Source organism: Arachis stenosperma, chromosome 2 (genome assembly GCF_014773155.1).
Source record: "Arachis stenosperma cultivar V10309 chromosome 2, arast.V10309.gnm1.PFL2, whole genome shotgun sequence".
In the NCBI taxonomy this organism is placed as follows: Eukaryota; Viridiplantae; Streptophyta; class Magnoliopsida; order Fabales; family Fabaceae; genus Arachis; species Arachis stenosperma.
In genome coordinates, this window is record NC_080378.1 from 104,740,263 (window position 1) to 104,764,338 (window position 24,076).

Consider the following 24,076-nt stretch of genomic DNA (forward strand, 5'->3'; position numbering starts at 1 on the left):
ATTCCTACGTATAATTCGCTATTATCATGACTTAATTTCCGAGAAAAATCTCCATGTACTAAACGAGCAACAGGAGAATTTTTTTTCAATATCTTTTAATAAAGAAATATAATTGAGATGTCAAGTTAAATGGTAAATATAAACCATGTTAGCAACTCTTAAGAAACTGAAATGCTTTTATTTCGTTGGTACATGAAACTCGTTCTCAAAACATATTGTAGTTGAAGTTCTACACTACCAGTTTCTTAGTGAATGAGACCTCATGGATCACTAAACATGAACAAGACCCAAGTTATTTGTAAGAACTAAGAAGGAACACTTCTAGTTCTCTCTTCAGACTAAATATCATCAAGGTACTTTGAATGAAGACCAATTCACTTACTGTCCAACATACCTTCTAGTTCTAACTTCTATCACAGGTTAAGTCCCTTTTTTTTAAAGAGTTCGTAAAGCTTTCATTGAAAAGATGTACCGCTAAAACCTTCAATGCACTAAAGTATCAAAACCTTGAAAGTCTTCACACTGTTGTTTCCACGATCGAGACTGATCAGGTATAACCCAAAGATATTAATCCCTCCATTGTTAGATTGATAATAACATTGGCACATTCAAAACCTAATCATCCTAATATTAAATTATTTCAAAATAAATTAAAGGTCAGTTCAAATTGACTTTTAAAAAATGCTTATTTTTTCTATTTTTTGAAAGAAAAAAAATCAATAGACAAAAGTCATTTTACATTTGAATAAATTTTTTGAAAAATATTTTCAAATATTAAAAATTTCTTTTACTTCTGTTTTTTTCCTTTTAAAACAAAATATTATTTCCTTTTAGAAAAAAACAAATAATTTAGTTTTATTTTTAATAAAAGTACTTTCTAAAAAATGTATGAAACATGTCTAAAACTTAAAAAAAATTAATTTTTTTATATAAAAATAACTGTCATTTAAATAAGCCAATCCGAACCAGCACTAAATTCTTTACACATCAAATTTGTCAATCTGACAGTAGATAGAGAGTAGTAAGAAACTATTTGGAACACGAAAAGAAATGAGGGAAGTAGGATAAAATAAAATCTTATTACATGTTACTTAAAAGAAGGGCCCCTAGTTCAAGAGAAACTGCAAGCATGAATGAGCCCCCACTTTCAGGGCTAAAATTTACAAGTTGAAAAAGGATGGAACACAACACGCAAGGCAAGAATGAAAATTATGAACGAAAATGATATATTTACACATATTTACGAAGATGACATTATTTGCCAGAGCCTCCAATAATTATGCAGGATTATCCTGTCGAGTGCAACCATCTACCATGGAGGCTAATGAATATAATATAATTTTTTTGCATATACTATCAGTAGAAATTCACCCTACCAATATTTAAGATGTATTCACAGCGGAAAGGGATTGATGCAGCATCACAGGATTATCCAAACTGCAACAAACGTATTGTGGCACTCCAGAGACATTTGATGCAACTGTTCAAAGTTAAACAGCATATATCGTAGAGGAAAGAAAGAATGCTGATTCATCTTGCCTGAGTGTGCTCATCGGCATAGATGACACATGCGTCTGCAGCACCAGCAGCAAGCAATGCTTGGTACGGGTGGAAACCAAGGCAGCTAACAGAACCAATTTTCTGGGCCATTAAGGTAGGGTAGTATCGAATGCTGCCAAGTTGGTCACCCTCAAGGCTAAAGACTTTAATAAGTTGCTTTGCGGAGCCACTGGCAATAATGGGAGCATGTCTATGTACAGCTAAAGCGGTTAGTGAACCTCTGTGAGCATCGATAGTGAGATAAGCACCCTTATGATTCCTGATATCCAGGAATTGGATATCCCCAGCCTGAGAAGCACTAACCATCTGAAGGGGAAAAAAGCAATAGGATATGATACTAAGATCAAATTCATAGGCTATAAATATTAAAACAATACCAAGATCTATAAGCATTACAGGAATATTTCATTGGGGAAAAACGATACTATAAAGATCTTGATTTACCTTTCCGGGATCTAGTCCAGGTTGGAAGCCAATTCCCACAACTCTTTCTACTCTCTGTCTGTGTGGCCGTAATTCACAGACAACCCTGCGAAGCACCGTTTTCGTTACAGAGATATTAAAAGAAAGAAAATGATTAGGAGTCCTAACTCATCCTCCTAAATTCTAAATAAAGAAAGTTTCGAATTTTTAATCTCTTTGATGTTTTCAAAAAGTAACACATATATTAGTGCCTATCTGGATATATATTAACATTGTGCAAACACTAACACAACAATGCTGTTCAGTTCAATCCATCAGGATAGGACATAGGAGAACTGATTATCACACTTATTTTCATCATGGTAGAGAAGTTCATCTATGGGGTGCTTACATTTCAGGTTTCCTGACATCATAAAGTCTAACAGAACCATCCACAAAACCCGCTGCAAATTGTCCTCCATGTACTTGAGATGCAGCCTGAAACATAAGAATACAGTATTTAATGGAAAGGGGAGAATTGATTGCCGAGAATGACAACCAGGTACATAAACACACAAAAATGCCCTAGAAAAAAAGTTTAGGTGCAGAATTGAAGGCAGTTCATCCAAAAGAAACTTGAAGTCTTACAACTACAAGCCAAACAATAAATTTTCACAATACTCAAGTACGGCTGGGCTTTCAGCTACAGGCCTATCACCTCATATTCCCCTGGTTCAACAACCAAAAAACTGAATGATCCTAAGACACAAAATTGATATGTATATGTACATGTATATGTATTTGCAGATGTATAAATTATTCCAAACATCATATAAGGAGACAAGGGAATAGATCCATGACAACAATCAAGCCAAATAACCAAGTCATATGAAATCGTCACTAGGCAATCCATTCACAGAGAACATGATGCAAAGATGAGGCTAACCAATGCTGTGATACTGCAATCTGATGATGAAGGTATACGATTAACAAGCTGTTCCTTGTCCAGATCCCAAAGCATAATAGGTGACAACTCACTCGAAGCATACTGGTAAATGTGACAAGCAACAAGACAATTAAATTAAACACGTCACTAAAACAAAAATGTGTGAAGAAATGGAACTCTTTGAGCAGAAGTGGAGGGAGATCAAGGCAAGATAGATTCCACACACTCCCAAGAAGATAAAAGAACAGCATACCAGATAACCACATTGTTGTTGCCAATCAACATTCACATTCAGACTACTCCTACCAGATTTATGACCATGAATGGAAGAGAATGCAGTGACAAGCTTTTGGTCACCCTTCAGAGTATAATCTTTCCAAATCCGAATGTCTCCATCGCCTGTGTCATGACAAAGATTTCAAAATAACTCTATATGCCAACAGTAGTTTGAAATAGAAATAACATTAAGAAACAGGAGGAAATTACATGAAGCAGCAAGAAGCAAGCTATCATCAAGCTCATTCACCAGGCAGAGCTTACAAATCCTCTTGTCTGGAAAATCATGATTGTCAAAACTGTTAAGGGGTGCAGCTTGTTCATGGTCCCATACCCTGTGGTGAACTCCAATCAGCCAACGTAAGTATGACAAGATAATATAATAGAGCAAGCAAAACCAAGTAAACATCTAGAACCACAACGTTTTGGTAGCCTATGCAGAATACCAAATTTCCGTAATATTTAAAAGAAATATGATCACTCTTTTGGCCTTTTTCCAGCCTTAGCAATACTAAAATTCAGCTGACTGTCAAACTGACTGAAACTGAGTTTTACCAACTTCACAACAAAATAAGCCCATATATAATATCTATAGCATTTGAATCTTTGATAGTTAAAAAAAGTAACGGCCCCCATTCAGCTATGTAATATTAATTAATTCTTCATACCTGATCCGCTCATTCTCATCAGCAGCTATCACAATAGGAGAGAAAGGCTGTAACAGTATTGTTTGTGTGCCTTTTGTGTCCCATTTAGCAATTGGATTGGTTAGCCTGCTAACAGCTGACAGAATACAACACCATATATAATTCAATCACAAATGTGGTTTATAAAATAAAAACAAATAACTTATTCACTACAAACAAAGCATAAAAAATATACCAGAGTGCTGGCACTTTGATATCTGCTCCAATGCAATTTTTTCCCTCTCCTCTCTTCTGGCCAATACTTCTTCACTATCATCAGAAGGAGTTAGTAGTGGCCTGGAAAAGTGCCCACAACTCCAATTATATATAGTTGATTGTGGAAGAAAACTGTTATCTGAAGTCCCAGACACTCCTCCGGAGCCTAGAAGGGGATCAGCTAATCCAGAATCTGGAGAAGTTATTATATGGGGCCTAAAATCCAAAGAGCATACTCTTCTCATTCCAGTTAAAACGTTTGCACGAGGTGGGCTGACTGGAGGAGTTCTGAAGGTTAGAGGCAAGTGACCTGCCACCACAGCAAACATAATAAGCAGGGAGGCCAATAGCATATTGTAGAGAAATAAGTACGAAAATCAAATTTAATGCAGAACTTTGTTGGAAACAATCCATAATAACTAACTACTGGGAAAAATAGAAGAAAGGAAAAATGATGAGAAAAGGAAAAATGATGAGATCCACCTCCGTTCATATCAAACCATGAAGATGACCGAACTAGACTTGCCACAGGTTCACCTATCCGAACACCAGCAGACTTGGACGGTTTTGCTACCACTTGTTCAATACCTATTATTGACAGTATCCGGCGACCGAGGTTTGCAATGCGAGGAGATGGATCTTTTGCTAAATCACACATAACAGCTACACATTCTGAATACAATGCATTGTCTAAGGACTTTGGTCCAGTATGGTTAGCAACTCCGTTGCTAAAACTATCATTCTGTATTGCTGAATCAGAATGATGAGATGAATTATCAGACAAAGGGGACCCATGCATAATTCCAGAACCAGCAAGAGGACTGCTAGAAGAGACCCGCCCATCATGGACTACTGAAGAATTGTCGCTTCCAATCCTGGAAAGGCGCCCAATTTGAGATGAAATAATACTTCCATGAGGCATATGCTGGTTCTGGTTAGTATGCCCACCACCAGATCCATTCACATTTGCCAGTGAAGGTAAGGATTTCGGCAAACTGTTACTCTGAGGTTTCCAGTAAGCAGCAGCAATGGACTTTAAGTGCTTGTTATGACCAAAGGCAAAGCGTCCCAAAGCTGACAGTCAGAAGAAAACAAATGTAATGATTATTTTATAAGATACAAAAATAGTTGAAAGGCTATTTACCTTCCGTCTAATAATGATTATAATGACACAAAATAGTTTGTAGACATAAGCACAATTCAATTCAGATGTTAATCACCTACCCACTGCTACCTCTGCCCTCACCAGTGGACTCCCATCTGAAGAAACACTCAAAAGGTTTTTCACTATACTAAAATCAGCCCTACACTTTTCATCATCATCACAATCTTCATCCCCGCCAGCACCTCTGCAGTAATCAACTCCCACATTGAGAAGAGTACCTAGCGCAAATACAGCAGAAGCCCTAACCTGGGACAGATGAAAAAAATTATCATGTCTATGATTAACGTTTTGTTTCATTGAAGAGAAACTCAATGCATCAGCAAATTTAATTAGTAAGGAGGCGGACCTCTGGTTGGGGTTCAGACAGTAGAGAAACATATATAGAAACAGCATCTTCCTGCAAACCTATTATTTGGGCCTCTGTGAAATCATCCCACAGTTTTCCCAGACACAGGCAAAGCCACTGAAGGAAAAGGGGTTCAGTTTGTGAATCATTGGGAGATGAAGACTGAAGATGCTTTAAGCAAACATGGATTAAACCAGCTTCAATACAGGCTTCTTGACCTCGTCTGTAGCCATCAACAATTACTGCTAAAACAAAAGCAGCCATTGCACATTGCTCCGGATATGCTTCCATTCTATCAAGAAACTTAATAAAATATATATGACCTCCATCCTTCACTAGATCAACCTGACATGACTGTAACATAACATAAACACCAAGGGTGCATAAGAGCTTCATAAACTAAATAAGCTGTTAGATTAACCCCATTTAATCTGCAACAGGCTCGTATTTAATATGAAACTTTGTAAGGGTAGTAATATATTCATAGGAAAAAAGTTGGTGGATTAACGCAATATGGTGTTATACATATTGCTATATTAATGAAGGCATTGCAGTATCGACAAATTAAGGGCAATTATTGTGGCTTCAACAGCATATAACTGCGAAGAATTAAAAAGTAGAAAGTGTTATAAGGACAAAAAGAACTAGGCTTTAGTTGTGCCCTAAGGACACTTGTTAAGGTTATCAATGTGGAAAATCATCCAGCAAGCACAAGACCCACTTTACTATTTAAATCTATAACTACAGAAAATGATTAAGTTCCTACAGAGGTACCTTGTCTAGTGCGAGAATTTTTGTCCATATGAAGACAAGAATCTGACGAAGTTCTGGTGTTGTTGTTTGTAAAAGCTTCAGAACATAAGGAAATATTCCAACAGACAGTGCCTGTTCATAGGAAACCACTATCACCATATAACATTACAAACCTTTCTACAGATATAGAACAAGATGTACCATAAACTTTGACATGGTGTTTTTTTTTTTTGTTTTTTGGGGGGGGAGGGGAGGAGAGGGGAGGGGGGGGGGGGGGGGGGGATTACCAAATCTACAGCCCATGGTCCCATGTCAAGAAACCTTCCAAGGAGAACTAAAGCCCTAAATCGATGGCATTGACTAAGCAAAACCTGAAATAAGAACAGTGATAACCTTCAAATGAATGAAATGATATAAGCAGATACCTACAATCTTCCCACAAGAATAATATGATTGTGAAAAGGAAATGAAGTATAACTTAAGGATTAGGAACTGGAGACCCAAACGTGTGCCACACCTGGAGAACAATAGGCAACTGCTCTGGTGGCTTCTTATGTTCAGAACCATGGTCAAGCCATACCTCAAATGCTGTTAACTGCTCACTGAAAAATGAACTAGGCTGGAAAAGAAGAGAAAGGGGGGACTTCAACAAGTAAGCTCAAAACCAATAAATAAAATCTTAAAATATACAATTAATTTCCTATCGTTAATTTTCAAGGTTCAGATAGAATCTCTATTTCAAAAGTATTTAAGATTCCCAAGATACCTGAAACTCTGCATTAGGATTCTCAACTAATGACGGGAGTTGCGACAAGCAAAGCTCAGCAGCCATGTCCCATGCATCCCTATAGAGAAAACAAAAATACATAAAGATTTAACCAAAATAAACAAATAACTAAATTTTCAGCCCATATGATATTATCACAAAAATTATCATCCAAGATACCACATATGATGCTGATGGCTTGGCGGCAATATTGGAAAAGAAACAGGAGTACAATTTGCAGATCGCATGATTCGCTCAGCCAGCAGAAAGTTTCTGAATAAACTTGCAACTAACAAGTCCTGTCTGAACAGTCTCTGAAAGAGATCTGCATGTCAAAAACATCAGTAATATTATATGCAAGATACAAATGAAAATTACTTAGAAAATTGGATTAAAGAAGAGGCAATTCAGTAGTGTAGCAGCAACCATGGGCAGGGCTGAGACATACCATGAGGAAGAACATTCCAGGCAATTGTGTCAGTTACTGCAGTAAAAATCCAATTTAGTTCTCCCAGAAGTGTTTTTCTATCATTTGGACGACCAGGGATCTTGTCTATAAGTGAATAGTCAAGAGACCCACGAAGTAATGAACGGGTACAAAACCTAGGAGCAATATTTTTTGTTAGAAGTAAACAATTTCACTAAACAAATAAATATGCAGAAAAATAAAATTGGCTATTAGTTTTTTTCGTGTGTGTGTGTGATGTAATTTGTCTCCTCCACTTCGTCAGATGTACATGATTTTCACCACCTGAATATATTAAATAATGGGACTATGGGAGGAATTAAATACATCAAGAAATACATTTAAAATAAGAAGAGAAGCTTCACCATCGCAATGCCATCTTAATAGGTGTCGTAAGGCATGATGTAAATACATCAGCAGGGAATTCTGCACTCTGAGGCAATTGCTCATGTGCCTCGCATGCTGCAAGCAAAATGCAATCTCTCGTGGTTCCAGGGGAGTTAGAAGCATTCCATTCATTAAGCTAATCAATACCAAGTCCAAGAGCCAAAAATATAAACGAAAAAATTAGTTCCCATAGTAACAGTTCTATTCCATCCAATATGTTATGTTAAAATAATTGACTCTGAATACCTCAATGAAAGCATTAACAATACCCCCAGCAGCAGAGCAGTCAAAAACATATATTGAGGGGGTCTTCAGCCACGAATCGAGGTCAGCAACTCGTAAGGGGATATACTGCGTATAACTCTGCACGAGTGCATGTGAAATGATGAAAATGAGAATAGGAATAACAATAAATTGTTGATTCGTTACTAATTATAATATATGGACTGAGAGATAATAAGGAAGTTTTCTGATAAGATTTCATCACTTCAATCAAGTTTAGATTCATTATCATCCTAGAATCAGGTCCATTTTATTTTACTATATTGTCTAATTTAGAACCATCAATGAACAAATGTGTCTATATTTTCTCTGCCATCACAAGTGTTTTAATTTATAAACAATTTATGGGCCTCTATCTCTTCAACTTGAATATCTTGGAGAGATTATTTCCGACATGGTTTAGAAGCTCTATGACCAACTTGTCTAAAGTGCGGTCCTCATCAATAAGTAGGAGGTAGATTTTAGCACAGGATAAATTGTGCCTGTGACCAATGAGCTCATGTGAATGTGGGTGTGAGATATCAGAGTACTCATGCGTCTCTCAAAACTAAAGCTTTTGCAAGAACTAAATTATGAAAACCTGTGCACACTTTTTTCAGATTCTATAATATCTCCCTCACCTCCATTTTACTTTCTTCTATAAGTTGCCAAATAAACAAAATGCTGCTGAAAAGATTCTACGTTCATATTTCCTATGAGAATAGTTGCAATGCTATATAAGAAAGAAAATATCAAACAAAGAATGTAGTGGAAAAAGCAGATTACAAAACCTAAAGGCTACCCACAGTCACTTTGGTCCTTGATTCACATATACCATTCCTCGACTTAATTTATTACTCTAATGAAAAACTGGCTAACACAATTATTAACTTGAGTTTTAACCACAAAACGAAAAGAAACAAAAAAAGAACAGAAAAGGAAAAATAAAAAGGTCAACAAATGATATGAAAAGAGGAAAAACACGTTTTTATATAAAAGCACATCCTTGATACATAGTATAAGAAGACCCACATATCTAGGATCTTGACGCATATACGGGAGTAACAATTCTCATTATAAGAAAGGTTTCCATTAATATATGCCTTAGGACAACAGTTAAAATATGAAAAACAGAAACTATAAAATGTAAAGTAATGAAAGTATAAATATTCATTGTCTTAAGATTTGATGAAGTATTCAATAATTTCTTCTATAAATAATTTGGATGAGGAACAAGACCAAATGCGAACAAAATCCAAGCAACATAAGTGTCTTCTTATACTATTTTTTCCCCCTCACATTTGGACCCTCCATTTTCCCTGTTTAGTATTATTTATCCAATTTTTTGATGTAGAACAGGTTATTATTAATTTATGAGAACTTGCATTATTATTTGTGATAATTTAGGGACTTTACATACCTATATTCTCTATTTCTCTAGCCAAGTTATTTTATTAGTACTAATCTAACTTCCAATTCAAATATGTTTGTTACACGGTTTAGTTCATTCACTTCACAGAGAGACATAACATAACTTGACATATAAATATTCAAATATATGTGCTCAGTTCATATATCTGTCGTCCCTGTGCATTGGCCAGACATGATAATCGCCAGTTGAAACAACGTAATATATGACCTACCAAATAAATATCTCACATCAAGTATTATAGGACAGAAAAAATACCTTATTGAAGACCCAAATTTCACCATTGGGAGTTGGCTTTGGAACACCATGGCCATTGTAATGAAATAATACTCTTTCAGACTTTGCATATCTACGGCATGTAATACAAAGCTTTTTCACCTCATCAATTGTTGGATCAAGTTGACACTTGATCCGAGCCTGTTGACAATTCATGCCCACAGGATTAACTAAACATTAACATCAAAGAGGAATATGACAATGGATTTAACAAGCTAAACATTTCCACCTTTGGTTGCCACCTTTCATACTGATTGCTCAAACTTTTTCCAATTAACTCCAATGCTTTCTGAGGTGCCATGTTAAAAGGATCTGCAGCATTTGCCAAGATGAAAGTGTAAAGCGAGAGTTAGATCTCTTCAAGAAGAAAATCTGTATGGACAGTAAATCTAAAAGTTTGGGCCTAAGTTTTCAAACAAAAAGCAGAAAGTGATGCAAATTATTTAATCAGAGTGAGCATATTCCAGTTTTATAGTTGTAAGCATCCAGAGGTTAGATATTGCATATCATTTTTCCTTGGCAACCAAATAACTCATTATAACAGAAGAAAACAGAAAGAGAGAGAAGAGTGTGTGTATGTGTGTGTGTGTGTGTGTGTGTGTGTGTGAGAGAGAGAGAGAGAGAGAGAGATACATGAAACCAGATAAATAAAAGCATACCTATTGCAAAGATTTAGTTTTTGCACTTTTTTAACATTCTCATTAACCAATTCATAACTAACACAATATAATTGGATTCGCAAACAAAAACTCAATGAAAGAACACAGAAGAGCAAGTGTAAAGAGACTCCAACCATATTGAATAAGTGTAATGGTGCAACCCACACATATTTGGGTTAAATGCCAAAAAATGCAATGCCAATATCTGATTTTGACTGACAAGCAACTGGAACATAACAAGTACACATTTATGGACAAAACGATACAAAAAAGATGAAATTATACACAATGTTGGTTCAAAATACTATCTAATCAACATAAAATTGCCAGAAGACAAAAAACATGAAAACGTTTTATTAGAACACCAGAGAAAAAAAATTTGAAAACAACTGAGATCAGAAGAGTGAAAAAGAGACCTATCCAGCACTCCATTCTAGCACAGGGAGATATCTTTATTACATCTGGTGGATCAACACTAATGTTTAAACATAATACAAGAGCTACACATCCCGTCTTCATCTGCACCACAAAATTGGCAATAAATTAAAGCAGACTTCTTAGCAAACATAAAATATAGGTATCTTCCTGGAGCATTCATCATCACAACTAGAAAAGAAACAAGAAAAACTAATGGGCAGTCAAGTGCACTGCTCACCACTATTCTAAAGTTGTTACCCTCATGAGTGGAGAGACATGGTAAACATGTCAAAACTTGTCACTACCCAGTTAGAAGGAAAAAACTTTAATTATAAGCAAAGGACTGTCATCAAACAAGCAGAAAACACACAGGATGGAAAATTGTTCTCATTCTAAATAAGAATAAAGAATGAAACATAGGATGCCTCTCAATGGGCTACATGGCTAAAAGATAATAATACCCTTAACAAGGTAGGACCTATATTATCACTTCGATTTATCATTCTCCATTTTATGACACGTCTTCAGGTAAACAAAAACTGCATATTTCTTCAGCCTTGATAAAATAGTCCCATTCTTGGTGCAAAGATTAATTTTATCATAATCATTATTTGTACACAACATTGTCTTTATTAGATTGACAGTTACACTGCCATAGTTTTCATGCTGTCATGCCTACATAAAATAAGGAAATAGAATGGACCACTGGAATGACCAGAACAATCCTACCTATTCTCATTCAAATGATCAGTGAACCATCAAGTAATCATAATGTCACAACGTTGAGGACAATGAAATTCAACAGATGAGCTCGCAATTTGCACAATCAAGACCAATTTCAACCATCCTACAACCTTAACAGCCAATATCAAAAACAAACCACTACAAGCATCATTATTAAACAACAACAACAACAAAGTTCTTTCACCTTTGCACAAGCTCTTAAGAGAAAAAAAATTACTTTTGCTCATTCCCCCCATAGCACAATGAACTATAATAGATAAAGAATGTGTTCCTATAAACCTTTTTAATATTTAAAGGCATGAAAAAAAACAGCCAAAAATGTGAATTCATTCCCCTAAACATTCAAATCCCAACAGAGTGAACTATAACATTTTTACTTAAACCCTAACACGTTTGCTCCCTCAGCCACAAGACCTACAAGACAATGAATTATAACAGATAAGTTTGTGTACTAGCTTCTGCTTATAACCAGAAGCCTACATTTTGAATTTTTTCCCTAAAAGTACTCGAATCCAAACAGAATAAACGAATATTTTCACTATAGTCCAGCCATTTTTATTCATTCAACCAGAACATAATACCTATATCAGATAGTGTTTCAAGATTCACTTCTTCTGCATTATATGAAAAAAAACATATAAAATTTGAATAAAAAAACAAAAAACAGCAACCATAAGAACCAATTTGGTAACTAAAAAAAAGTTCATATCCAAACATTATGAACTATAACATTCCCACTCAAATCTAACGAGTCTCTCATTGAGACACAGAATAATGCACCACAACGGATAACTTTGTGCTTCGATTATCTTCTTTTCTACTCAAAATAGTTTACTGTAGAGCACAAAAACTGATTTTTAAACCCTAAAAATACTCAAATCCAAACACATCATAACAAACTAACGATACTAATACTTATATCAAAATCTCTTACTCTTTCCTTCGGGCGCCATTTCGAGACCAACCCGTTGACAGCAGGTCCGGCTGGCGTGGAGGCTTCGAACGCCTCATGCCGCAGCTCGCACAGCACGACGGTCTGCGGCAGGTACGCCATGCTGGTGGCAGCTGTTACATCACCATTACCATAACCTACACTCGCCGCCGCTGCTGCGGCGGTGGAAGCTTCCGAATCGCGCCTCCTAGAACCAAAATCACCGTCGTCTAGCGCGTACAACGAGGAAGACGACGAAGCGCAATCGTCGAAGTGGTTATGGCTATGACTCTGGCTGTGGCTATTAGAGACGACGATGAGAGGAGATTGAGAGAACCGCGACGATGCCATCAAATCCCCCAATGCCATGCAAATCGGAGCGAAGTGATGGTAACGGAAACGATCATATAACCGAAGATACAGAGAGAAACTCGATGAGAGAGAAACAGAGGAGAAATAGAGAGAGAAGCTAATCAACGAAGCCGCTGAACCAGCGGCGCATGAAGATTCTTCGGGAGAGGAAGGAGAGAGAATCCAGCTCGAAAGGGAAGGAGTGAGAGTGAGAGCGAGCGAGAGAGAGCAAAATAGAGAGTTAAGACTGATTTCGAAACCCTAGAAAACGAATAGAGGTGAAACCCTAAGTAGTGGTGGCGGTGACGGTGGTTTTCATGGTGGTTGTTGTTTCCGTGGTGGAGGTGGCGGCGCATAAAACGAGAACTAACGATACTCTCTGTTCTGAAGGGTGAGGGGAATGAGATTTTGTGTAAGGGGGGAAAATAAAATAAAATAAAATATTTATTTATATATGTGACTATGTGAGAATTTTTTTTTTTAATTGTTTCTGAAATTGGATGCGCGTGCTCCTTGCTGGCTACAGTTACTCTCTTTCAGTAGTCTATAACTGTTTTTGTTTGTTTTCTTTATTTTATTTCTTCTTGTTTTCAGATGAAAATTGAAGCTAGTTTACATCATAGTTCATACAAAGGGGATGAGTTAGTAGCAGGCTAATTTTTTTACATATTGACAAAGCTTTGGTGTAACGGTGGCTTATGGAACTTAGGAGAGTTTTACACTGTTGTGACCACAGTTAGCAGATGGGAAAAAATCGGACGGTTCGATTTTCTATAAGTGAGAGGGGACACAAATCGAACTGTCCGATTTGTCGTTGTTGGAGGTCTGTGTGCAAGGAAATCGAACCTACCGATTTTATGTAAGGATGGTGAAATTTTTTTGTCCAAAGAAATCGGACCCACTGATTTCAAGGAGACCAATTTTTTTTTGTGGGCCGTTCCACTAATCGGATTGTCCGATTTTAGGCTTCAAAAAAGTTTGAATCATCAAAAAAGCGGTCGGACAGTCCGATTTCAGTTTAATACATACCCAACCGAGAACTGAGCAAACTCACTTCATCTTCTTCTTCTCACATTCTCCAAATCTCTGAAGCTCGCCTCTGTCTTTCTTTTCTTCTCTATTATCATGGATGATAGAGTGAGATTAAAAGTGTATTATCATGGCCAAATTTTATTACAAATATCTGAAAGAGTGAAATTTGTGTGTGAACATTCATTTGATATTATAATTCCATTCACACTATCATTTGAAGAATTAAAAGGTGTGATTTATGAGAAGATGAATTCTCAAATATGTAAGAGAGTGTCGTGTATTCTGTACAAATATCATATATCTGTATTTGGTGGATTCGTTCAATTTCAAATGAAATACGTGACCGATGAAGCGAGCATGCAAGAAATATTTTCAGTATATCTTGAAATTCGGTCACGAATATCGTTCATCAAACTGTATATTGAGTTCGAACAATTTGCGGTGGACTGAGATATTGAATTGGAAGATTACAACAGTGATAGTGAGGAAGAGTTTGAAAGTAACTATGATGTCGTTGATCCGGTTGTAGACGAAGATCAAGCTGACGATGCTACAGCAGTAGATGTGACGGATGTGACACATGCACTAGCAAACCAGCAGCCGTTTGAGGAGCCGACTTTTATGCGGTCGTTGGATTTGGAGGTCATGCATGTACCGAAGTTTTCTCAATATGTAGATGCAAGTATGTATTAATTTTAAATTATGATTTATACATAAGTTTTTAGTTTGAGACATATTTAAGGCACATATAGTCATAGGTAAAATATAGCATACAATTAGTAATTGTTTATATTTTAATTATGAATTAAACATGTATGTTGAGGAATTTAGTATTTCCCATTCTTGTGGTGATTGTTAACTTATTAAATATCATTTGAATGATTTATTCTTGATTTACAGATCATAAGGTTTATTAATGCGACACGTATTTAATAATTATTTATCGAAATATAAATTTTGTGGTGTGATTGCAGCAGAGTTCCCTCTTATGATGGATGGAAAATTCACCGTGGGAATGGAATTCAATTTTAGGGAGGCAGTAATTAAGGAGATGAAATATTATACCATCCGTAGAGGTGTAGATTATCGAGTGCTTGAGTCAAAACCAACAACATTCTATGCTAAATGTACCCAGTACGGCGCATGTTATGTTTAGCTGATTAGGGTGAGCAAAATGTCTAGGAAGTACTGTTGGGACACAAGGAGGTACAATGGTAGTCACACCTGTACTAGGGCCACCATTTCTCAAGATCATTCAAAACTAGATTTCAACACAATTGCGGAAGCAATAAAGCCATTGGTAGAAGTTGACCTATCTATAAAGGTGAAATCAGTGATTGCAAAAGTATAGTCGAAGTTTAACTACACTATAAGTTATCACAAACCATGGTTGGCAAAACAAATGGCAGTGGAGTCAATTTTTGGAGGTTGGAAAGCTTCGCACGATGCTTTGCCCATTTGGTTCGAGGCCATGTATCACAAGGAGCCATCAGCAGTCGTTCATTTTGAAACAATGCCTGCGTATCAGGGAGACGACTTGGTTCCTAATTGGTGCGCGAAATTGTGATCACTACACAACTTTGCACAACTAACCAGCAAGTGCACTGGGTCGTCCAAGTAATACCTTACGTGAGTAAGGGTCGATCCCACGGAGATTGTCGGTATGAAGCAAGCTATGGTCACCTTGTAAATCTTAGTCAGGCAGACTCAAATGGGTATAGTGATATACGAATAAAGCATAAAGATAAAGATAGAGGTACTTATGTAATTCATTGGTAGGAACTTCAGATAAGCGTATGAAGATGCCTTCCCTTCCGTCTCTCTGCTTTCCTACTGTCTTCATCCAATCCTTCTTACTCCTTTCCATGGCAAGCTTATGTAGGGTTTCACCGTTGTCAGTGGCTACCTCCCATCCTCTCAGTGAAAATGTTCCTATGCTCTGTCACAGCATATGGCTAATCAGCTGTCGGTTCTCGGTCAGGCCGGAATAAAATCCATTGATTCTTTTGCGTCTGTCACTAACGCCCCGCCTGCTAGGAGTTTGAAGCACGTCACAGTCATTCAATCATTGAATCCTACTCAGAATACCACAGACAAGGTTAGACCTTCCGGATTCTCTTGAATGCCGCCATCAGTTCTTGCCTATACCACGAAGACTCTGATCTCACGGAATGGCTGGCTCGTTTGTCAGGCGAGCACTCGGTTGTCAGGCGATCAACCATGCATCGTGTATCAGGAATCCAAGAGATATTCACTAGAGCCTTGATTGCTTGTAGAACAAAAGTGGTTGTCAGTCACCTTGTTCATAGGTGAGAATGATGATGAGTGTCACGGATCATCACATTCATCAAGTTGAAGAACAAGTGATATCTTGGACAAAGAACAAGCGGAATTGAATAGAAGAACAATAGTAATTGCATTAATACTCGAGGTACAGCAGAGCTCCACACCTTAATCTATGGTGTGTAGAAACTCCACCGTTGAAAATACATAAGAACAAGGTCTAGGCATGGCCGAATGGCCAGCCTCCCAATGATCTAAGAACTAGATGTCCAAAGATGATCTAGAGATCGAAAATGATCAAAAGATGAAAATACAATAGTAAGAGGTCCTATTTATAAGAAACTAGTAGCCTAGGGTGTACAGAGATGAGTAAATGACATAAAAATCCACTTCCGGGCCCACTTGGTGTGTGCTTGGGCTGAGCAATGAAGAAATTTCGTGTAGAGACTCTTCTTGGAGTTAAACGCCAGCTTTGGTGCCAGTTTGGGCGTTTAACTCCCATTTAGGTGCCAGTTCCGGCGTTTAACGCTGGAATTTCTGTGGGTGACTTTAAACGCCGGTTTGGGCCATCAAATCTTGAGCAAAGTATAGACTATCATATATTGCTGGAAAGCCCAGGATGTCTACTTTCCAACGCCGTTGAGAGCGCGCCAATTGGGCTTCTGTAGCTCCAGAAAATCCACTTCGAGTGCAGAGAGGTCAGAATCCAACAGCATCTGCAGTCCTTTTCAGTCTCTGGATCAGATTTTTGCTTAGGTCCCTCAATTTCAGCCAGAAAATACCTGAAATCACAGAAAAACACACAAACTCATAGTAAAGTCCAGAAAAGTGAATTTTAACTAAAAACTAATAAAAATATACTAAGAACTTAACTAAAACTACTAAAAACATACTAAAAACAATGCCAAAAAGGGTACAAATTATCCGCTCATCACAACACCAAACTTAAATTGTTGCTTGTCCCCAAGCAACTGAAAATCAAATAAGATAAAAAGAAGAGAATATACTATAGACTCCAAATTATCAATGAAACTTAGCTCCAAATTAGATGAGCGGGACTAGTAGCTTTTTGCCTCCAAACAGTTTTGGCATCTCACTTTATCCTTTGAAATTCAGAATGATTGGCTTCTTTAGGAACTCAGAATCCAGATAATGTTATTGATTCACCTAGTTAAGTATGATGATTCTTGAACACAGCTACTTATTGAGTCTTGGCCGTGGCCCAAAGCACTCTGTCTTCCAGTATTACCACCGGATACATACATGCCACAGACACATAATTGGGTGAACCTTTTCAGATTGTGACTCAGCTTTGCTAAAGTCCCCAATTAGAGGTGTCCAGGGTTCTTAAGCACACTCTTTTTGCCTTGGATCACAACTTTATTTCTTTCTTTTTCCTTTCTCTTTTTTTTCGGTTTTTTTTTTTCGCTTGCCCCCTTTTTTTTTGTATTCACTGCTTTTTCTTGCTTCAAGAATCATTTTTTTATGATTTTTCAGATCCTCAGTAACATGTCTCCTTTTTCATCATTCTTTCAAGAGCCAACAATTTTAACATTCATGAACAACAAATTCAAAAGACATATGCACTGTTCAAGCATACATTCAGAAAACAAAAAGTATTGTCACCACATCAAACTAATTAAGCTAGTTTTAAAGATGAATTCGAAATCCTGTACTTCTTGTTCTTTTGTAATAAAAACAGTTTTCTTTTAAGAAAGGTGATGGATTCATAGGACATTCATAACTTTAAGGCATAGACACTAATGATCATAAGACACAAACATGGATAAACATAAAGCATAAATTTTTGAAAAACAGAAAAATAAAAAAAACAAGGAGATTAAAGAACGGGTCCACCTTAGTGATGGCGGCTCTTTCTTCCTCTTGAAGATCCTATGGAGTGCTTGAGCTCTTCAATGTCTCTTCCTTGTCTTTGTTGCTCCTCTCTCATGATTCTTTGATCTTCTCTAATTTCATGGAGGATGATGGAGTGTTCTTGATGCTCCACCCTTAGTTGTCCCATGTTGGAACTCAGTTCTCCTAGGGAGGTGTTCAGTTGCTCCCAATAGTTTTGTGGAGGAAAGTGCATCCCTTGAGGCATCTCAGGGATCTCATGATGAGTGGGGTCTCTTGTGTGCTCCATCCTTTTCTTGGTGATGGGCTTGTCCTCATCAATGGGGATGTCTCCCTCTATGTCAACTCCAACTGAATAACAGAGGTGACAAATGAGGTGAGGAAAGGCTAATCTTGCTAAGGTAGAGGACTTGTCCGCCACCTTGTAGAGTTCTTGGGCTATGACCTCATGAACTTCCACTTCTTCTCCAATCATGATGCTATGAATCATGATGGCCCGGTCTAGAGTAACTTCGGACCGGTTGCTAGTGGGAATGATTGAGCGTTGGATAAACCCCAACCATCCTCTAGCCACGGGCTTGAGGTCATGCCTTCTCAATTGAACCGGCTTCCCTCTTGAATCTCTCTTCCATTGTGCGCCCTATTCACATATGACTGTGAGAACTTGGTCCAACCTTTGATCAAAATTGACCCTTCTAGTGTAAGGATGTTCATCTCCTTGCATCATGGGCAAGTTGAATGCTAACCTCACATTTTTCGGACTAAAATCCAAGTATTTTCCCCGAACCATAGTAAGATAATTCTTTGGATCCGGGTTCACACTTTGATCATGGTTCTTGGTGATCCATGCATTGGCATAGAACTCTTGAACCATCAAGATTCCGACTTGTTGAATGAGGTTGGTAAGCACTTCCCAACCTCTTCTTCGGATCTCATGTCGGATCTCCGGATATTCACCCTTTTTGAGTGAAAAGGGGACCTCGGGGATCACCTTCTTCAAGGCCACAACTTCATAGAAGTGGTCTTGATGCACCCTTGAGATGAATCTTTCCATCTCCCATGACTCGGAGGTAGAAGCTTTTGCCTTCCCTTTCCTCTTTCTAGAGGTTTCTCCGGCCTTGGATGCCATAAATGGTTATGGAAAAACAAAAAAGCAACGCTTTTACCACACCAAACTTAAAAGGTTTGCTCGTCCTCGAGCAAAAGAAGAAAGAAGAGAGTAGAAGAAGAAGAAATGAGGAAGAAGGGGTGAAGAAGTGATGTTTAGGTTGTGTGAAAATGAAGGGGTGAAGAAGGGTTTATATAGGAGAGGGGGTGGGGTTCGGCCATTATGGGTGGGTTTGGGAGGGAAAGTGGTTTGAATTTGAAGGGTGAGGTTGGTGGGGTTGGTGGGGGTCCTGTGGGGTCCACAGATCCTGTGGTGTCAAGAAAAAGTCATCCCTGCACCAAATGGCATTCAAAATCACGTTTTGAGCCATTTCTGGCGTTAAACGCCGGGCTGGTGCCCATTCCTGGCGTTTAACGCCAGGTTCTTGCCCTTTTCTGGCGTTTAACGCCAGTCTGGTGCCCCTTTCTGGCGTTAAACGCCCAGAATGGTGCCAGACTGGGCGTTAAACGCCCAACTGCTAGCCTTACTAGCGTTTAAACGCCAGTGAGTTCTTCCTCCAGGGTGTGCTGTTTTTCTTACTGTTTTTCATTCTGTTTTTGCTTTTTCAATTGATTTTGTGACTTCTCATGATCATCAACCTACAAAAAAAACATAAAATAACAAAAGAAAATAGATAAAATATAACATTGGGTTGCCTCCCAACAAGCGCTTCTTTAATGTCAGTAGCTTGACAGATGGCTCTCATGGAGCCTCACATTTTCTCAGAGCAATGTTGGAACCTCCCAACACCAAACTTAGAGTTTGAATGTGGGGGTTCAACACCAAACTTAGAGTTTGGTTGTGGCCTCCCAACACCAAACTTAGAGTTTGACTGTGGGGGCTCTGTTTGACTCTGAATTGAGAGAAGCTCTTCATGCTTCCTCTCCATGGTGACAGAGGGATATCCTTGAGCCTTAAACACAAAGGATTCTTCATTCACTTGAATGATCAGTTCACCTCCATCAACATCAATCACAGCCTTTGCTGTGGCTAGGAAGGGTCTGCCAAGGATGATGGATTCATCCATGCACTTCCCAGTCTCTAGGACTATGAAATCAGTAGGGATGTAATGGTCTTCAACTTTTACCAAAACATTCTCTACAAGTCCATGAGCTTGTTTTCTTGAGTTGTCTGCCATCTCCAGTGAGATTCTTGCAGCTTGTACCTCAAAGATCCCTAGCTTCTCCATTACAGAGAGAGGCATGAGGTTTACACTTGACCCTAAGTCACACAGAGCCTTCTTGAAGGTCATGGTGCCTATGGTACAAGGTATGGAAAACTTCCCAGGATCTTGTCTCTTTTGAGGTAATTTCTGCCTAGACAAGTCATCCAGTTCTTTGGTGAGCAAAGGGGGTTCATCCTCCCAAGTCTCATTTCCAAATAACTTGTCATTTAGTTTCATGATTGCTCCAAGGTATTTAGCAACTTGCTCTTCAGTGACATACTCATCCTCTTCAGAGGAAGAATACTCATCAGAGCTCATGAATGGCAGAAGTAAATCCAATGGAATCTCTATGGTCTCAATTTGAGCCTCAGATTCCCATGGTTCCTCAGTAGGGAACTCAGTAGAGGCTAGTGCACGTCCATTGAGGCCTTCCTCAGTGGCGTTCACTGCCTCTCCTTCCTCTCCAAATTCGGCCATGTTGATGGCCTTGCACTCTCCTTTTGGATTTTCTTTTGTATTGCTTGGAAGAGTACTTGGAGGGAGTTCAGTAATTTTCTTGCTCAGCTGTCCCACTTGTGCCTCCAAATTCCTAATGGAGGACCTTGTTTCAGTCATGAAACTTTGAGTGGTTTTGATTAGATCAGAGACCATGGTTACTAAGTCAGAGGGGTTCTGCTTAGAATTCTCTGTCTGTTGCTGAGAAGATGATGGAAAAGGCTTGCTATTGCTAAACCTGTTTCTTCCACCATTATTGTTGTTGAAACCTTGTTGAGGTCTCTCTTGATTCTTCCATGAGAATTTTGGGTGATTTCTCCAAGAAGAATTATAGGTGTTTCCATAGGGTTCTCCTAGGTAATTCACCTCTTCCATTGAAGGGTTCTCAGGATCATAAGCTTCTTCTTCAGATGAAGCATCCTTAGTACTGCTTGGTGCATTTTGCATTCCAGACAGACTTTGAGAAATCAAATTGACTTGTTGAGTCAATATTTTATTCTGAGCCAGTATGGCATTCAGAGTATCAATCTCAAGAACTCCTTTCTTCTGACTAGTCCCATTGTTCACAGGATTCCTTTCAGAAGTGTACATGAATTGGTTATTTGCAACCATTTCAATTAGCTCTTGAGCCTCTGTAGGCGTCTTCTTCAGATGAAGAGATCCTCCAGCAGAGCTATCCAAAGACATCTTGGACAGTTCAGAGAGACCATCATAGAAAATACCTATGATGCTCCATTCAGAAAGCATGTCTGAGGGACACTTTTTGATCAATTGTTTGTATCTTTCCCAAGCTTCATAGAGGGATTCACCATCCTTTTGTCTGAAGGTTTGGACTTCCACTCTAAGCTTACTCAATTTTTGAGGTGGAAAGAACTTTGCCAAGAAGGCATTGACTAGCTTTTCCCAAGAGTCCAGGCTTTCTTTAGGTTGAGAGTCCAACCATATTCTAGCTCTGTCTCTTACAGCAAAAGGGAATAGCATCAGTCTGTAGACCTCAGGGTCAACCCATTAGTCTTGACTGTGTCACAGATTTGCAAGAATTCAGCTAAAAACTGATGAGGATCTTCCAATGGAAGTCCATGGAACTTGCAATTCTGTTGCATTAGAGAAACTAATTGAGGCTTAAGCTCAAAGTTGTTTGCTCCAATGGCAGGGATAGAGATGCTTCTCCATAGAAGTCGGGAGTAGGTGCAGTAAAGTCACCCAGCACCTTCCTTGCATTGTTGGCATTGTTGTTGTTTTCGGCTGCCATGTCTTCTTCTTTGAAGAATTCGGTCAGGTCCTCAACAGAGAGTTGTGCCTTAGCTTCTCTTAGCTTTCACTTCAAGGTCCTTTCAGGTTCAGGGTCAGCTTCAACAAGAATGCCTTTGTCTCTGCTCCTGCTCATATGAAAGAGAAGAGAACAAGAAAATATGGAATCCTCTATGTCACAGTATAGAGATTCCTTGAGGTGTCAGAGGAAGAAGAAAGATAGAAGACAGAAGTAGAAAATTCGAACTTATCAAAGAAGATGGAGTTCGAATTTTGCATTAAGGAATAGTGTTAGTCCATAAATAGAAGGATGTGGGAAGAAGGGAAGTGATTTTCGAAAATTAAGTAAAGATTTTTGAAAACATTTTTGAAAAACACTAATTGATTTTCGAAAATAAGAGTGGGAAAGAAATCAAGTGATTTTTGAAAAAGATTTTGAAATTAGAAGTCAAAAAGATTTGATTAAAAACTATTTTGAAAAAGATGAGGTTAAGAAGATATGATTGGTTTTAAAAAGATGTGATTGAGAAAATATGATTTGAAAACAATTTTAAAAAAAAATTTGAAAAAAAATTAATGACTTGCCTAACAAGAAAAGATATGATTCAAACATTAAACCTTTCTCAACAGAAAAGGTAACATACTTGAAATGTTCAATCAAATCATTAATTGTTAGCAAGTATCTTTGAAAAAGGAAAGAAATTGATTTTGAAAACATTTGATTGAAAAGATATGATTTGAAAAAGATTTGATTTTGAAAACTTTGAAAACTTGAAAAAAAATTGATTTGAAAACAAAATCCTCCCCCTTGTGCCATCCTGGCGTTAAACGCCCAGAATGGTGCACATTCTGGCGTTTAACGCCCAAAACTATACCCTTTTGGGCGTTAAACGCCCAACCAGGTACCCTGGCTGGCGTTTAAACGCCAGTCTGTCCTTCTTCATTGGGCGTTTTGAACGCCCAGCTTTTTCTGTGTAATTCCTCTGCTGCATGTTATGAATCTTCAATTCTCTGTATTATTGACTTGAAAAGACACAAATTAAAAATATTTTTGGATTTTTTTTTATAATCAAAATGCAACTAAAATCAAATAACAATGCATGCAAGACACCAAACTTAGCAGTTTGTATACTACTGACACTAATGAGAATGCATATGAGACACACAAAACACTCAAGTCCAGAGAATTCAAAGATCAGAGTAAGAAATAATCAAGAATTACTTGAAGATCCTTAAGACACATGAATGAATGCATGCAATTGACACCAAACTTAAGATGAGACACTAGACTCAAACAAGAAACATAAAATATTTTTGGTTTTTATGATTTTGTAATTTTTTTGTGCTTTTTTCGAAAATTAAGTGGAAAAGAAAACAAAGGTATCAAAATTCTTAATGAAAATTCCAGGAATCATGCAATGTTTAGTCTAAAGCTTTAGTCTAAAGGAATTAGACATGGCTAGCCAAGCTTCAGCAGGACATTGCATTCAAGAGCTAAATTGATGAAGATCAATCAGCTTTGGTGATGATAAGAACATCACCTTGAAACACTAGAATTCATTCTTAAGAACTCTGAAGAAAAATACCTAATCTAAGCAACAAGATGAACCGTTAGTTGTCCATACACAAAACAATCCCCGGCAACGGCGCCAAAAACTTGGTGCGCGAAATTGTGATCACTACACAACTTTGCACAACTAACCAGCAAGTGCACTGGGTCGTCCAAGTAATACCTTACGTGAGTAAGGGTCGATCCCACGGAGATTGTCGGTATGAAGCAAGCTATGGTCACCTTGTAAATCTTAGTCAGGT

At 37.9% G+C, this 24,076-nt stretch overlaps 1 protein-coding gene and 1 non-coding gene across 3 annotated transcripts; one reads left to right on the forward strand and one right to left on the reverse strand.

Annotated features, from left to right (window-relative positions):
* Positions 1-1,205: 1,205 nt before the first annotated feature.
* Positions 1,206-13,442, reverse strand: LOC130960883 (regulatory-associated protein of TOR 1-like). Of its 2 annotated transcripts, XM_057886386.1 has the most exons (23): positions 12,690-13,442; positions 11,011-11,113; positions 10,165-10,247; positions 9,918-10,076; positions 8,216-8,332; positions 7,948-8,105; positions 7,565-7,719; positions 7,297-7,441; positions 7,117-7,195; positions 6,868-6,969; positions 6,638-6,721; positions 6,372-6,482; positions 5,598-5,951; positions 5,311-5,497; positions 4,570-5,160; positions 4,067-4,396; positions 3,853-3,967; positions 3,395-3,519; positions 3,162-3,307; positions 2,909-3,010; positions 2,375-2,460; positions 2,005-2,089; positions 1,206-1,866 (listed from the first exon to the last, which is right to left on the reverse strand). In XM_057886386.1, exons 1-23 carry the CDS (start codon positions 13,053-13,055, stop codon positions 1,531-1,533), a joined length of 4,119 nt encoding a protein of 1,372 aa, XP_057742369.1. In that variant the 5' UTR covers positions 13,056-13,442; the 3' UTR covers positions 1,206-1,530. The 2 variants fall into 2 exon arrangements, with proteins under 2 accessions (XP_057742369.1, XP_057742370.1); XM_057886387.1 differs by lacking the exon at positions 11,011-11,113 and having other exon boundaries at positions 12,690-12,795.
* Positions 13,443-21,754: 8,312 nt separating this feature from the next.
* LOC130963951 (small nucleolar RNA R71) lies at positions 21,755-21,862 on the forward strand. Its single transcript, XR_009080066.1, has one exon. It is a non-coding gene; the product is annotated as a small nucleolar RNA R71 (small nucleolar RNA).
* Positions 21,863-24,076: the final 2,214 nt, after the last annotated feature.

Coding starts and splice junctions, on each gene's coding strand:
- LOC130960883 (XM_057886386.1), bottom strand. CDS start 13,055: ATGGCATTGGGGGATTTGATGGCATCGTCGCGGTTCTCTCAATCTCCT. Junction 7,442..7,564: donor CTGGAATGTTCTTCCTCATG/GTATGTCTCAGC, acceptor TTTGACATGCAG/ATCTCTTTCAGAGACTGTTC. Junction 1,867..2,004: donor CTGGACTAGATCCCGGAAAG/GTAAATCAAGAT, acceptor TTTCCCCTTCAG/ATGGTTAGTGCTTCTCAGGC.